The 16440-nt window shown below is 53.1% G+C and overlaps 3 protein-coding genes across 3 annotated transcripts; 1 reads left to right on the top strand and 2 right to left on the bottom strand.

The window, feature by feature from the left end:
* Positions 1 to 449: 449 nt before the first annotated feature.
* LOC134154510 (olfactory receptor 14A16-like) lies at positions 450 to 1385 on the top strand. The gene has a single exon (XM_062601184.1). It carries the CDS (start codon positions 450 to 452, stop codon positions 1383 to 1385), a length of 936 nt encoding a protein of 311 aa, XP_062457168.1.
* Positions 1386 to 2053: 668 nt separating this feature from the next.
* LOC134154509 (olfactory receptor 14J1-like) lies at positions 2054 to 7299 on the bottom strand. The gene is given in 2 exon segments (XM_062601183.1): positions 2054 to 2125; positions 6391 to 7299. Coding segments are annotated over 2 exon segments (981 nt in total).
* Positions 7300 to 11211: 3912 nt separating this feature from the next.
* On the bottom strand, positions 11212 to 12150 carry LOC134154637 (olfactory receptor 14A16-like). The gene has a single exon (XM_062601312.1). The coding sequence runs from the start codon at positions 12142 to 12144 to the stop codon at positions 11212 to 11214; it is 933 nt and encodes a 310-aa protein (XP_062457296.1). The 5' UTR covers positions 12145 to 12150.
* Positions 12151 to 16440: the final 4290 nt, after the last annotated feature.

Below are 16440 nucleotides of genomic sequence, written 5' to 3'. Positions count from 1 at the left end.
TTGCAGAAATGAAATCATCTGTCCTTAAAAAGACCACTCACCAGATGTGATGGAAGAATCTAAAAATCTACAAACAAATAACTGTAAAAAAATGCCACTCTGTATGCAGCACAAATTCTGTAGAACTGTATGTAAGGATATTAACAGATCTTTTTCTTTAAAGGTGGGCACATCAATTGTGAAAATCAGAGCCATCACAAACCAGCCCCACATACTACCTGCTGTAAAGTAGGACAGGCCTCCGCTCCTTCCAGAACACTTAGATGGAACTGAAGCTGAGGAGCTGAACGAAGGTCTTCCTGAGAAGGAGAAAAGAAATTTGTCTGTACTGTGGGGTGGGTGGCTAAGTGGGTAGTATTTCTAAGAAAATTTGAAAGTTTTTCTCAGAGAAAAGAAGTGGTCACTGTCTTTCCCCCCTTGGACAGTTGCCCTGTGCCCCAAAGCAGCAAATGTCCAACAGCAGCTCCCTCAATGAGTTCCTTCTCCTGCCACTTGCGGGAACCCGGGAGCAGCAGCTCTTGCACTTCTCACTCTTCCTGGGCATCTACATGGCTGCCCTCCTGGGCAACAGCCTCATCATCACAGCCGTAGCATGTGACCACCGTCTCCACACCCCCATGTATTTCTTCCTTCTCAACCTCTCCATCCTCGACCTTGGCTCCATCTCCACCACTGTCCCCAAATCCATGGCCAATTCCCTCTGGAACACCAGGTCCATTTCCTACTCAGGATGTGTTCCCCAGGTCTTCCTGGTTATCTTCTTGTTTTCAGCAGAGTACTATCTTCTCACTGTCATGGCCTATGACCGCTATGTTGCCATCTGCAAACCCCTGCACTATGGCACAATCATGGACAGCAGAGCTTGTGTCAGAATGGCAGCAGCTGCCTGGGCCAGTGGTTTTATCTATGCTGTGCTGCATACTGGGAACACATTTTCAATACCACTCTGCCAAGGCAATGCTGTGGACCAGTTCTTCTGTGAAATCCCCCAGATCTTCAAGCTCTCCTGCACAGACTCCTACCTCAGGGAAGTTGGGCTTATTGTGGTTAGTGTCTTTTTAGTCTTTTGGTGTTTCATTTTCATTGTGCTGACTTACGTGCAGATCTTCACTGCTGTGCTGAGGATCCCCTCTGAGCAGGGCCGGCACAAAGCCTTTTCCATGTGCCTCCCTCACCTGGCCGTGGTCTCCCTGTTTGTTGTGACTCTCACGTTTGCCTACCTGAAGCCCCCCAATTTGTCCTCCCCAACTCTGGATCTAGTGGTGAGTGTTCTGTATTCGATGGTGCCTCCAACACTGAATCCTCTCATCTACAGCATGAGGAACAAGGAGCTCCAGGAGGCAGTGAGGAAACTGTTCCAGCTGGTACAAGTACAGCAGCCATAGGCTGCCCATGTCTCCTCACAAGCGATTCCCAGTTTATCTCACAGAACACTTGTGCCGCAGGAATTCTCTCTGTAATAGTCCTATTTGTGCACAAATGTTTGAATTCATTCTGCTCCTGCAGGAGCACAAATCCCATCTCTGTGATGCAGAGGCCTCCTTAAAATTGACTTTCCACTGTGTCAGAGCTGGCCTCCCAAGTAACATCTCTGTAATAAAAGGAGATCTCCTTAGTACTGTGCCTGAAGGCTGGGCTCTTCTTCCCAAGCAGGAGTGAAGAATGTGCTCAGGGAATTGCACCCATAAAGGCCCTGTTGTTGTGCCTGGGATTTCCATGGACAAAGGGGCATCAACTCTTTTGAGTGATACGTGAGGGAATGGGGATGGATTTAGCTGTCACTTGTGGGTGCCCAGTGTCCCTGGAGAGGGTGAGTGGTCAAAGAGGTCTCTATTGGGGACTGTCTCGCATATTAGAGGGCTGGTGACAGATGGTCATTCTTCTGGAAGGGAATATGGAGTCACCTGGCAAACAGAGGGGAACTCCAGGGGCAGCGTGTGCCTGGACTGACACTCTCCAGAGTGGAGACCCTCAAAATCAAAAGGAAAGGGACAAACCAAGGAATGCACCAAATCAGGGCTCTTCATTCACAGGAGGGGGAGTGGGCTGGGTCTCATGACACCTCTGAACACATCCTGAGCAATGTGAAATTCTCCACCTGAACATAAGGAAGATCTTCTTTGCTGTGAGAGTGATAGAGCACTAGAAGAGGTTTTCCAGAGAGATTGTGGAGTCTCCTTCTCTGGACATATTCAAGACCTCCCTGAATGTAATCCAGTATAACATGCTCTAGGTGACCCTGCTTGAGCAGGGTGGGGGTGGACTAGATGATCTCCAGAGGTCCCTTCCAACCTCAGCCACTCTGTGTGATTCTGAGAAATGCCCTGTCATTGCTCCATCCATCCTCCACTGTCACAAATCCTGGGCAGGGGGAGAGGTTGTCAGGTGCAATGATGCTGGTCCAGCTGGCTCTGCTCTGACCATCATGGCCAGAGCTGAGTCACCCAGTGGCCCCATAGCCCACTCACCCTGCAGAGCAGCACTGCGATCCTGCAGCTCTGTGGAGAACCTAGGGGAGCAGTGCAGGAATGCCGGCCAGGCCAGCACAGACACACTGACCTTGGGAAAGGCTCTCTGGGGAGCAGGGACATCTGCAGAGAAGAGCAAAGGACCAATTGTGTGCTTGTAATGGGGAATAAATGAAAACCCGTTGCTATGTCTCTCAGTTCACTGTCACTGGAGCTGCCTGAGGAGCTCTGGGGCCAGGACTCTTGTGCTGTCCTGGGGAGAGGGGCTGCCCAAAGGGGCTGCAGGCAGCCAGAGTTAAGGACCTCCTGCTCATAGGTGCAGTGGAGACATGAAGCCATCAGTCTCCATTTGTTGTGCCACTGCTGACCCCCAGCCCAGGTGCTGATGGAGAGGCTCACACCCCTCTCTGCCCCACTGGAGCTGCTGTGTCCTTCAGAGGGGCTGGAGCTGTGGGGTGAGTGTCCAGGGCTCTGCAGCCTCCTACAGCAGGCACTGCTGTAGGGCCATCCTATCTGGGGCTGCTCTGCTGGGTGGGCAGTGGAGAGAGCAGGAGATGTGAGGAGAGCCAGAGAGGGGCTGGGTTGGGCTGGAAAAGGCCTGGGAGAGGAAAAATGCCATGTGCTTGCAGGACAAATGCAGGTTTCTGGGGGAAGGCACCAGGCCATGAAGGGTGTTCCCCCTGTGGAGCTCCTCCTCCTTCTCCCATCTGTGCATGTCCTGCCTGGCACCCTGAGCACTGGTGCTGCTGCCAGGCAGAGGTGGAGGATCTCCCTGAGCAACTTCTCTGGGAGGTCCCCAGGGAAACACTGTGCCCAGACCCAGACCCTGCCCCAGCATGGCAGAGGGGAGCTGCCCTCTCTTCATCCACCCTGGCAGTGCCAGCACCACTTCAGCTCACTCCTGAAAGGCTCCAGTGCAGCCCTGGAGGGAGCTGGGGCCATCTTGGGCCCCAGGGCAGCCTGGTGCCAGGAGGTTTTAACATGGGCACAGCAGCACCAGTGCCAGGAGCAGGGTGAGAAGAAGGGAAATTGGGGTGAAGAGCCCTGCCCTCGGCTGCACGGCCAAGGCACTGGCCAGGCTTCAGGTTTGGAGTAGATGCCCGTTTGAGGGTAGGAGCACGGGGATGTTCATGGGCTTCCCATGCACAGTGAGCTTGCAGTGCTTCTGAAGCAGAGGCTGAAGAGCAAGAGTTCATGGAGTCACAGAGGAGTTTCAGTGGGAGGGGGCCTCTGGAGGTCTCCTGTCCAGCCTCCCACACAAAGTAGGGCCAACTGGAGTCCTCCAGTCCTGTCTTGCTGTTATTGGACTGTGCCTGGCCCCAGTTATCATCTCCCAGCCTGCTCTGCTCCTCTTGTCCAGGCACTGCAGGATAGCACCTCCCATGGGTGGGTCCCTGCCCTGCCTGCCTTGCTGGTGCCCTCTGCTCCTGGCTCTGCTTCCCTTCCTATACGGAGCAGCCCCATTCTTGCTGCTCCCAACCACATCCTCTTTGTAGCAGGAACCCTATCACAAATGATGCTTAAGTAGTCGAGCTGTGGCACAGAAGAACCTGCCTGCCCAACTATGTATCACAAAATCAGGCCCAAGTAGCTGCCCTTGCTTTGTCATGCAGCTAAACTTCTGCATGCACTGTGACCTGTGTAGGAGTCCCAGATCCGAAGCTCTCCTTACACGCTGAAATTGGCTGTCAAGCTAGAGTGGCTGTTATGGATATCGGGTGGACTGTTATGGATATAGAGTCACCTTTTGCAGTTACAACCTTCTCTAGGATCTGCTCATGTCCCAGCTTCCCTTGCCAAGGCTTTCCTGGCTATAGTGAGGAGACAAATGCATAGTAGAGATGGGGAGCTGGGTCAGCAGGACGAGAACAGGGTCAGGTCAGCATTCGAGAGGTGCAGGGCCCGGCACAGCCACGTCCACACCATTCATGTCCACATGGTTCATGGCCCAAGCTTCCCAGCAAAGGGGAGGAGGCCCCACAGTGAGTCCAGTCACTCTCTGCCTCTCCCGCTCTTGTGCCCAGAAGACCCCCTTCCCCATTTGCCTGCAGCCCCTCCATGCTCACCTCTCTGCCCAGCACAGCACAGGAGCCCTGGCCCTGTGGCTCCTGCTACCCCAGGGGCAGAGCCATCTGTCCCGAGCTGGAGTACAGAGAAACCTCATTCTCCTTTTCATTTTCTATCTCTGAGTGCTGCCTGGTTTTTCTGCTGGGACATCCCTGCTCTCCAGAAAGCCCTTCCCCAGGTCAGTGTGTCCATGCTGGCCAGGCCAACTGTTCCTGAACCCCTACCCTGTGCTCCCCGCAGGGCCACGGGCTGGCAGGGCTTCTCTGCAGAGTGAGCGGCTGTGGAGCCAAGGGGTCACATGGTGACTCCTGACTCTGCCCTGGCCATGCTGGCCAGGGTGAGAAGCAGACCTCATCAGACAGGAATGACCACTGCTGATACTGCTGGCGTGTGTCTGTGCTCAGGGACCATGTTCAGAGTGACCCCAGGCCATCTGCAATGGCAGGAGATGTGTTAGGTGGGCACTAACTCCAGCCGGTGGTGTTTCACTGAGGGTGCAGGAATCACTCCCCAGTGCCCTTTCCCTGGGCCTCCTGGGTCCCCACTGCCTCTCCAGGCATTGCAGAGCCCTTGTTTTCCCAGGAATATCTGGATGAAGTGCTTTACTTTCTGGTTACTCCACTGTGGACCATCCCTCACTTTGTGAGGCTCCATTCCCTGCCCACCCGAGGCACACACTCTGCCTGGAGCTCCCCTGAGCTCTCCTCATGGCTCTGATTCCCCTCCAGGAGGACGGGCATCTCTCATCAGCACTGTCACCTGCGGGACAGCTGAGGGCAGGTAATTCAGAGACCATCTACACTGGTCACTGACAGATGTGCCGTGAATCCAGACCTCAGTCCCTAGCAGATCAGCCAGAGACTCTGAGCTCATCCCCTGGATCCCATGGAGCTCACAAGAAAAAGAGCATTCCCTTTTGTGGTGCAATCCCTTGAGGTTAATTTTGACTCCACCTTCTGCAGAAAGGCCAGATCTCAGGCACATCACAGAGGAGATCCGCTTTCATTAAGGAAATGTTATTCTGGAGGCCAGGTCTGGCATAAAGGTGCCCAGTGTCTGGTCCTGCCTGAACTCACAGAAATCCGCAAGGAAGCACCACGTTACCAGGGTACTTAGGCCATACACACACATGAGAACACAGCAGGACAGTGTGGAACTTAGGAGAACAGCTCTGAAAAGGGAAAGTCTTGCTACTTTTGGTGAATGATTCTCCAGGAAATCTGCAGCCCCCTAATCGAAGGCTGTGGCAAGGAAATGCCTGCTGTGGCAGTGTGGGGATGGTGCTGAGGAGCAGAGGGCCTGTTCCACAGGCTGCCTCCAGACTCTCCTCCTCCCCACTCCTGCTCTGCTGTGAGTGTTGGAGCACTGCAGTGGGAAGGGACCAGCCACAGTGACAGCTGGCTGCCACCCTCCCCAAAGAGGGATCGCAGATCACACCCTGACTGTGGCCAGGGGAGCTAACCTCTCCTAGTGGACACGGGACCATGGTGTCACCTGGTCTGTACTCATCTGAGTCCGACTCTGTTCCTCTGAGCTTCCTTGGTATCAGTGCTGGAGAAGACATTGCAAAGGGAAGCTACCTGTGTTGCCCAGAGGGCATCTGAGGGGGTTCAGGCTAGTGGGCTCTGAGGTTCCCCCATATCTGCTGATAAAGCGGGAAGCCTGGGTCAGATTGAAATGAGAGATTCCTGAGAAGTGACACAAACCAAAACAATGTATTTTTTTTTCATTTTACAAGAATAGATCAGAGAAAATTAAGAAAGAGATGCATAACACAGAGCCTTGATGACAAATGCCCTGTGAAGGAGGCGTGGCGCAAATGGGATAGTTACTGGTGCTGACATTGTACCTATATAAGCAGTTTCCTCAGGGTGTCCTTGAGCTCCTTCTTCCTCATGCTGTAGATGATGGGGTTCACTGTTGGAGGCACCACTGCATACAGAACAGCCACCACTAGATCCAGAGTTGGGGAGGAAAAATGGGGGGGCTTCAGGTAGGCGAAAAATGAGGTGCAGATAAAGAGAGAGACCACGGCCAGGTGAGGGAGGCACATGGAAAAGGCTTTGTGCCGGCCCTGCTCGGAGGGGATCCTCAGCACAACAGTGAAGATCTGCACGTAAGTTAGCACAATGAAAACTAAACACCCAAAGAATAAACAGGCACCAACTACAAGAGCCTCAACTTCCCTGAGGTAGGAGTCTGCACAGGAGAGCTTGAGGATCTGGGGGATTTCACAGAAGAACTGGTCTAGGACATTGCCTTGGCAGAATTGTATTGAGAATGTGTTTCCAGTGTGCAGCACTGCACAGAGAAAGCCACTGGCCCAGGCAGCTGCTGCCTTTTTGACACAAGCTTTGCTGTCCATGAGGGTCCTGTAGTGCAGAGGTCTGCAGATGGCAACATAGCGATCATAGGCCATGACAGTGAGGAGAGAATACTCACCTGAAATGAAGATGATAAAGAAGAAGATCTGGGCAGCACATCCTGAATAGGAAATGGCCCTGGTGTTCCAGAGGGAATTGGCCATGGATTTGGGGACAGTGGTGGAGATGAAACCAAGGTCAAGGATGGAGAGATTGAGGAGGAAGAAGTACATGGGGGTGTGGAGACGGTGGTCACAGGCTATGGCTGTGATGATGAGGCGGTTGCCCAGGAGAGCAGCCAGGTAGATGCCCAGGAACAGCACAAAGTGCCAGAGTTGCAACTGCCGTGTATCGGCAAATGCCAGGAGCAGGAACTAGTTGAGGGAGCTACTGTTGGACATCTTGCTCCCTCTGGATGTGGCAGGCTGCAAAAGCAAGAAAAGACAGTAGATGTCAGGAGATCTTTCTGATCAAAACTCTTTGCCTTTCTCACAGCCACCCACACCAACACAAACACACACGCACACACACACACTGCTTTACTCCTTTGCAGCAGGACCTTCATTCAGCTCCCTGTCTGGAGCTCCCGTTTGTGCTGGCTGAGTGTGCCAGGAGGAGCAGGGACCTCCACATCTCCACATCAGTCCCATTCCCAGCTGCCTTGGGCATGCAGCTCTCTCAGCTAAGGGACAGTCTTGACTGCAAGTTACCCTACAGGAAACTGGCCTGTGCTGACACTGGTGTCTACTTGCGAAGCGGAAATCTCCGAACACCCCTCCCTTTCCCAACTCTGCTGATCCAAGAGCGATGGACCCCATCCCCCCCACTGTGATCTCAGCTCTGCCCTACAGAAACCTCCAAGCAACAGGAAATTCCCCAGGGGCATCTCTCTGTTTGTAGAGGCTAAAGAGCAGATGAGAAAATCTCCAACGACACTGACAAGTTGATGTTAGTGCTGCCTGTAGGCTGAGGAGTGGTGAAGGCGTGTGCAAGCCTATTCATCGTTCAGTGGTGGTGAAGGGGCTTAGCCCCTTGTTTAAACCTGACTGCTGCATTACCATTCCCACCATGCAGAGACAAGTCCTCTTGAAAACTCCACTCTCAGAATGTCCTCATGGTGAGCTAGAGCTGTGAGCAGTCTTGACCCATGCAGCACCCTCTCAGCAGGAGAATGAGCCTGCTCTGCCAGAGGTCATGCCTCTCACCCATAGCTTTTCCCCACAGCACTGCGGGGAGCTCCCCAGGCAGGCTGAGTGCTGACCCTTGCAGGCGGCAGAGCTGCTACCCCAGGCATGCAGGACCCTAAGATGCAGGGACACTGCTCTGAATTACAGTCCATGGAGACATGTGTGCACACACTGCCTTCACACCCCTGCAGCCATCCATGGGAGAAGGTAGCAGGGCACCCTGTCCCTCTGAGGCTGTGGCAGGGAGTCCCTGCCCTGAAGCATCTTCCCCTCCACCTATGCGCTGGAAGAACCAGGAGAGAGATTCAAGGGCTGGGCTGGGTTCAGAAGACACTCCCAGGAACCTCAGTAGCATTGCCCTGCAGCCAGAACTTACCATGTCAAAGGCTGTGAAGGTTTCTCCCACAGTGAGCTCTCCTCTGGCCTCCCACTCCACACTGCCTTTCACTTCGCTCTGCCTTCTCTCATCTCATGTCAGCCGCAGCAGGCAGTGCCCAGAGCCCTGCTCCTCTTTGCAGAGCTGCTCCTGCACACAGCTGTGTCTCAGCAGTGCCTCCAGGTTGCCATGAGCTCCCTCTGTCCCAGAAGCTGGAGCTGAGCCCCTGCTCAGAAGTAGGGGCCCAGCTGAAGGCATGACTTTCTCTGTCCCTTGTGCTCCCTCCTCCTGGGAAATGTTCCCCAAAGTAGTCTAAAATAATCACCTACTGTCCTTTTCTAAAGAGCAGAGAGAAACTGATTACAACATTGCAGTTTAGTTTCTCAGAGCATGACTATCTATGATAAGTGGAAATGTTCCACTGTGGAAGCCCCTACTGTTATCTCTTAACTTGGCAGGACACCTAGATGGGAACAAGAAGGGAGCCTGTTTAGCCATGGTTCAGGTATTGATTCTGATGAGTCAATCTGGGCCTCACATGCCTGTTGAGAAGCCCCTGGGCTGCAGTGGGATTCAACAAACTTCCATGAACTCCACAAATACATATGATGGGGAATTCCCCTTCCCCATGCTGAAGTGTGCACACAGAGGTATCTCCATGAGAGCTCCTTGTCTATGCTCCCTTTGCAATCAGTGGAGATGGAGGGGCGAATCAGCTGCTCATACACAAACACTTGGTGACAGTTGAAGACAAAAAATTGGTGCAAGGCATGTGCCAATGACTACTTGCTTTGGTGAAGCAACTAAAAGAGACCCACATTCTCCTGGAGCATCGGATGGGGCCAGGTGAGGAATTTCTTTGGCCATCTGAAATGACACTAGATGCCTGCTACAACTAGAGCTCCACTCACTGTGAGGCTGAGACACAGGCAGAGTCCAATGTTACAAACAGCTGTCTGCCAGTTCTGGGAAGATACTTCATTTAATGACACAGAAATGGGCTGGCAGGGTCCCGTCAGATGCCTGGGGTGTCCAGCACAGCCACCTGTCTCTAGCACATACAGCATGGCACTTAAAGGGAAACCATGTCTCAAACACTTCTTGCTCTCTTCCCACTGAACCTCTTCTCACCCCACCAGATGATCCAAACAGGGACTGCACTAATGAGGATCTCAAGATAGCTGGATCGCAGGCTGCCCAGGCCCAGGGATTTCTTCAGTGGCACCTTGTCCTTCCTGGAGATTGGTTCAAGAAATCTGTCAAATGCCCAACAGTGTCACAGAGCCAGCTCACGCAGTCAGTCCCCTTCCTGGCATTCCGGCACAGCCCAGCTTTTTCTCTGTCGCCTTGGGCACTGCAGGGTTTGCTGTCTTAGTGGGAACCTCCTTTCACTATTCCATTGCCACCTGCTATCCATGCCAGTGTGTCAGCACTTGAAACCAAAGCCTTTGCATAAATGAGGTCCTTGGTAAAATGTTTCCTCATGACAAATCTTTGGTTAGTGACACAGCTGAGGTGCTGAAGCCAACAAATATGCAAATTGCAGACTGGGTGAGTGGACTGTGAGTTGGATTGAGAACTGGCTGAAAGGCAGAGCTCAGAGGGTTATCATCAGTGGCACAGAGTCTACTTGGAGGCCTGTGGCTCATGGAGTTCCCCAGGGCTCAGTACTGGGTCCCATCCTGTTCAACTTCTTCATCAATGACAGCCGACATTCTTGCACCCCTCCCCTAGGCTCTGCATAGGGTGGTGGTCAGGCAGTGCTGCTCTGCAGGGCAAGCGGGCTGGGGGGCCCCAGGGGGACTCTGCTCTGGCCATGCTGATCAGGGAGGCGGCTATTGGACAAGAATCACTGCATCTGAAAATCTCCCACCCACGGTCCATGGCTGTGCAGGATGGATGGAGCAATCACAGGGCATCGCACATTGCTCAGGATGTGTTCAGAGACGTCATTAGACCCAGCCCGCTCCCTCTCCTCAGGGACATGTGGGGCATTCCTTGCTTTGGCCCTTCACATTTGCTTTACTCTGCCTGGTTTTGAGAATCTCCACTCACTGCCCATTCCAGGCACACAGTACCCCTGGAGATGTCCTCTGCTCTCTGGGTGACTCCATATTCCCTTCAGAAGGATGGCCATCTGTCACCAGCCCTCCAATATGTGGGACAGTCCCCAGCAGACACCTCTTGACCACTCACCCTCTCCAGGGACCCTGGGAACTCACAAGCGACAGCTAAATCCAGCCCTCATTCCCACACACATCACCCAAAAGAGATGATGCCCCTTAGCCCAAGGAAAATGTAAGCACAACAACAGGGCTTTTTGGGTGTAATTCCCTGACCAGATTCTTGGCTCCAGCTTTGAAAAAAGACCCCAGCAATCAGCACAGTACTAAGAAGACCCTCTTTTATTACAGAGATGCTATTTAGGGAGGCCAGCTCTGACATAGTGATAGGCAGGTTTGCAGAAGGCCTCTGGGTGAGAAAGACGAGGTTTGTGCCTCCAGAAATGTGGGAGGAATTCAGACATTTCTGCACAACATGACTATCACAAACAGAACTCCCAGTGCACAAGAGCTGTTGGAGATAAACTGAGAATCAGTTGTGAGGAGAGATGGGGGCAGGTTTAGCTCAGTTGGTTAGAGTGTGGTGCTGCTAATGCCAAGGTCGTCGGTCCAATCCCTGTATGGGGCTATGCTGAGGATTAGACTGGATGTTCTCCAGAGGTCCCTTCCAACCGTACCATTTTATGATTACTGCTGAAGTAGTACCATCTGAACCAGTTTCCTCACTGCCTCCTGAAGCTCCTTGTTCCTCATGCTGTAGATGAGAGGGTTCACTGTTGGAGGCACCACTGAGTACAGAACAGCCACCACCAAATCTAGAACTGGGGAGGAGATGGAGGAGGGCCTCAGGTAGGCAAAGATGACAGTGCTGACAAAGAGGGAGACCACAGCCAGGTGCGGGAGGCACATGGAAAAGGCTTTGCGCTGGCCCTGCTCAGAGGGGATCCTCAGCACAACAGTGAAGATCTGCACATACGATAGCACAATGAAAACAAAGCACCCAAAGACTAAGCAGGCAGTAACCACAATAAGCCAAACTTCCCTGAGGTAGGAGTCTGCACAGGAAAGCTTGAGGATCTGGGGGATTTCACAGAAGAACTGGTCCACTGTGTTGCCTTGGCAGAGTGGTATGAAAAATGTGTTAGCAGTGTGCAGGAGAGCATTGAGAAACCCACTGGCCCAGGCAGCTGCTGCCATTCTGACACAAGCTCTGCTGTTCATGAGGATCCCATAGTGCAGGGGTTTGCAGATGGCAACGTAGCGATCATAGGCCATGACAGTGAGGAGAGAATACTCTGCGGAAAGCAAGAAGACAACCAGAAAGACCTGTGCAGCACATCCAGAGTAGGAAATGGCCCTGGTGTTCCTCAGGGAATTGGCCATGGATTTGGGGACAGAGGTGGAAATGGAGCCAAGGTCGAGGAATGAGAGATTAAGGAGGAAGAAGTACATGGGGGTGTGGAGACGGTGGTCACAGGCTATGGCTGTGATGATGAGGCCGTTGCCCAGGAGGGCAGCCAGGTAGATACCCAGGAAGAGCGAGAAGTGCAAGAGCTGCAGCTCCTGGGTGTCCGCAAATGCCAGGAGGAGGAACTCGTTGAGGGAGCTGCTGTTGTGCATTTGCTTCCTCTGAGTGTTGGAGACTCCAAGGAAGAACAGACAAACAGAATTTAGGACAGACTTCTCTGAGCAAAGCTTTCTCATAAAACCTCACAAACACAAACACACATTACCTTTCCCCATCTCAGCAGCACCATCACTCAGCTCCGGTTGATTTTGCTGTGAAAAGAAGTGGCCTCTGCCCGTGGGTTCTCGAGGAATCAGTCCTAACCTACAGCACTGTGTACATGGAACAAATGTGACTACGATTTATATACCCAGATCTGGTCAGATTTAATTCAATGATAATTTTGAAGGGATTTCAACATCTTCACTCCCAGGTCTAAACAATATGGGTTCATGAATAGTTTTAAGGCTTTTCTGATTTCCTTCTTCTGACCCTGTGACACCGGAGGAAGCTTCATGGAGATAGAAAGCCTCAACATTACTACTGCACTCAGAGTGACCAGCTGTGATTCCAGAGGGGAAGAAGCACTCACTCTGGTGTTAGTGCAGAGGGAGGAGCACTGGCCTGTCCACCTGCCTTATTCTCAGATGCGCTGTGCTCCCCTCTCCGAGGTGAAGCACAGTTGCAAAAAAGTTTCTATTTCATGTCACCAAAAAAGAAATGGCACTGCGGAGAGCAGAGAAATCCACTTCCAAAGTGCCCATCAGCACTCCTTAGGAGGGTATGTGTGTGGGGGGGGTCCCAGCCCTCCCCTTCTGGCCAGCAACACATTGGGCTCCTTCCAGCTGCCCACAGCCAGCCTCCCAGCAGCATTTCCATGTATTCAGTATCTAGGTGACTTCTCCCTGGGGCACCTGGGTTACACCCAGCTGCAAAGAGAGAGCTGTGCCCTTCTGGAGGGCAGCTTGCAGCCCAGCCAGACACCCCAGGGAAATGGCTCAATGTCCTACAGATGCTGAGGCTGTTCAGAAGAGAGAGTTGGCTCATTCCTGGGCAACTGCATTGTCCAGAGCCCCACAGGTTAGAGGGAGACTTGGGTACCTCATTCTCAAAGACACGTCTGCATGGTAGGACCACATGGCTGGTGTCAGCCATGCATCAGCCCCCTCCTGCCTCCCCCTCCTCCCCCCCCCACCATGCCTAGTGAGCCCAAGGGGAAGGACAAGGGCAGCATGGGCAGGTAGGAAATAGAACAATGTCATGATATTTGTGCCAAGGGAGGCAGGGACAGGGAGGGATAGAGACACACTCAGGAGTGTTTCCTGTCCTCAATGTCTGGCTGCTGAGGAAATGACTCATGCCCTGGACTCCACAACCTTGAGAGAAGAGGGCTGTATTGGGTGGGAGAGGAGAGGAGTCATTGGAGCTGATAGTTTCCTCTCACAGTTTGGCAATGGCATCCCTCTCTCACTGTCACTGTCCTGGAGCCTCAGTACTCTTTTAAACCTGACACATCCAGTCCCATTTCACCCCACCCAAACAGAAAATAACTGAAAGCACCAACTCATGAAAGCACCTTCTCTTTCAGCTCTCCCCTGCCTTGGCATTCCTGGTGAAAGGTCACCTCTGGATATGTCCCCCAGCCCTGACACATGCAGCAGCCTCTCCATGGGACAAAGTACCTGCCCTGCCAGGGGTCTCTCCTTCCACTCAGAGCTTTCACCTTGCAGCATTGTGTGGAGCTCCCCAGGCAGACTGAGTGCTGACCCTCACAGGCAGCAGAGTCACTGCCCCAGGCACACAGCACCCTGGGGCACAGAGACTCTGCTCTGGAGTAGTCCATGCCCACCTGGGTGCACAACCAGGCTTCACACCCCTACAGCCATCCCTGCAAGAAAGGAGCAGGATGACATGTCCCTCTGATCATGTGGCAGGGAATCTTTGCACTGAAGCATCTCCCCATACTCCACACTCACGGGATGGGATGGGCTTAGAAGACTCCTCCAGGAAACAGCAGCATTGCCCTGGAGCCAGAGACTTACCATGCAAAAGGCTGTGAAGATTTCTCCCACAAGGAGCTCTCCTCTGGACTCTCACTCCACACTGCATTTCACTTCTGTCTTCTCTCATCTCGTCTCCTCAGCAACAGCAGGCAGTGCCCAGAGTCCTGCTGCTCTTTGCAGAGGAGGTGCCTTGGGACACAGCCATCTCTCTGCAGGGCTGCCAGGTTGCCATGAGCAACCTCTGTCCCCAAAACTGGCCTCAGCTCAGGAGCACAGGACAAGCTGAAGGAAGCAGTTGTTCTGTCCCTTGTGCTCCCTCCTCCTGGGAGATGTTCCCTCAAGCAGACTAAAATAGTCACCTGTTTTCCCTTTCCAAAGAGTGCAGAGAGACTGATTCCAACATTGCCATTTATTTCATCAGAAGATGGCTGTCTATGATAAGTGGAAATGTCCTCAGCTGGAAGCTCCTAGTCCCATCTCTTACCCAGGCAGGACATCCAGACAGGGACAAGAAGGGAGTTCATTTACACATGGTTCTGTCAATCTCGGCATCACGTCCTGGTTTTGAAGACCCTGGGTTGCATTTAGATTCAGATCGCCCTATTCCCCCTGTGAACTCCATAAGCACACAGGAGGTAGGATTCCCCCTGCCAAAACTGAAGTGAGCACAGCACAGAGATCCGCATGCGAGCTCCTTGTCTAAGCTCCCATTCTAATCACTGGAGATGGAGGCTGGGAGTCAGTTGCTCACACACAACTACTTGGTGACAGTGGAAGAGACAGAGGTCATCCCAGGCAGGACCAGTTTCTGCTTGCTCTGATGGAGTGACTGGGAGCCCTGAATCCTCCTAGGGCATCAGGTGGGCGCCAGGTTGCAGAATACCTTCGTCATCTGCAATGATGCTATGAAGCTGAGACTAATGAAATTCCAGTGTTACAAACAGCAGTTCTAGTCCAGTTCAGACTCTTGATTTAATGACACAGAAATAGGCTGGCAGGGCTGTTTCAAATGCCAGGGGTGTCCAGCACAACCACCTGTCTCTACCAGATCCATCCTGGGACCTAAAGGAAACCCATGCTCCTTTGGAGTGATTGCTGGGCAAGTGCCCCAGGGCATCTCGGGTTTCCTACATGTGCCCAAACAAATGAATTCCAACACTGCCTTTAGGGAAAGCCCCTCCTGTCTCCATTCAAGTGTGCTGTATACATGGGCGGCACATCACACCAGGGCCTCCGCTCTAGGCTCTGTACTCACAAACCCGTCTAGCTCTCTGCCCCCTGAACACTTTTTCACTCTGCTATACAATTGATCTCATAGCACAAAGCGCAGCCATTGGTCTAGCACTGGCCAATCAGTCAAGGTTGCACAAGTGACCATACAAGAAAGAAGAGCAGCCACATGACTACCGTGGACCTGTCAAGCCCTGAGGCACAACTGACCCCACCAGCACAGCCTGCACCAATGGCCATAGCACTGCCCTGGGAGAAACTGAGGCAGAAGTGACCTCACAACCACACACATCAACCACGTGACCAGCACTGTCCCAGCAGGCACTGGGGCACAGACACCTCACAAGCAGAAGCAGCAGCCATGTGACCAGTGCTGGCCTATGAGGCCCTCATGCATGAGTGACCTCACAGTCACAGGCACCAGCCCCATGACCAGCACTGTCCCATCAGCCATGAGGCACAAGTGAGCTCACAACCACTAAGAGCAGCCATGTGCACAGCACTGGCCTATGAGGTCCTGAGGCTCAAGTGACCTCACAAGCACAGGCAGAAGCCATGTGACCAGTGTTGGCCTATCAGACACTGCTGCACAAGTGATGTCATAATACCCAAACAGTAACCACATGACCACCACTGGCCAATCAGGCAATGAGGCACAAGTGACTTCACAACAACTGACAGCAGTCACATGATAGCACTGCCCTATCAGGCAGTGAGGTACAAGGACCTCACAACCACAAGCAGCAGCAATGTCCATAATAGTGGCAACAAGGGCTGCAGGCACAAGCGACCTCACAGCCACAGATACCAGCCAGGGGCTTAGCATGGTCCGAGGAAGGACGGAGGCAGAAGTGACCTCACCACCACAAAAAGCAGACAGGTGCCGGGCACTGGCTCATCAGGTGCTGGTGCAGAAGCCACCTCACAACCAGAGACACCATCCAGGGGCCTACCACTGGCCTCTGAGGGCCTCAGGCAGAAGTGACCTCGCAAACACAAACAGCACCTGTAGGCCTGGCACTGCCCTGTCAGGGTCTGAGGCAGAAGCGACCTCACAAGCACAAACGCAGCCACGGGCCTAGTGCATGGCTGTAAGTCCCTGGTGCACAAGTGACCTCACAACCACAACGAGCAGCCAGGGGCCAAGCATTGCCCCATCAGGGACTAAGGCAGAAC

The sequence above is a fragment of the Rhea pennata genome, unplaced genomic scaffold (assembly GCF_028389875.1).
Source record: "Rhea pennata isolate bPtePen1 unplaced genomic scaffold, bPtePen1.pri scaffold_32, whole genome shotgun sequence".
Lineage (NCBI taxonomy): Eukaryota > Metazoa > Chordata > Aves > Rheiformes > Rheidae > Rhea > Rhea pennata.
Note: the sequence above shows the minus strand (reverse complement) of the source record. Positions and strands in the feature narration are given on the sequence as shown.

Coding starts and splice junctions, on each gene's coding strand:
- LOC134154637 (XM_062601312.1), bottom strand. CDS start 12,144: ATGCACAACAGCAGCTCCCTCAACGAGTTCCTCCTCCTGGCATTTGCG.
- LOC134154510 (XM_062601184.1), top strand. CDS start 450: ATGTCCAACAGCAGCTCCCTCAATGAGTTCCTTCTCCTGCCACTTGCG.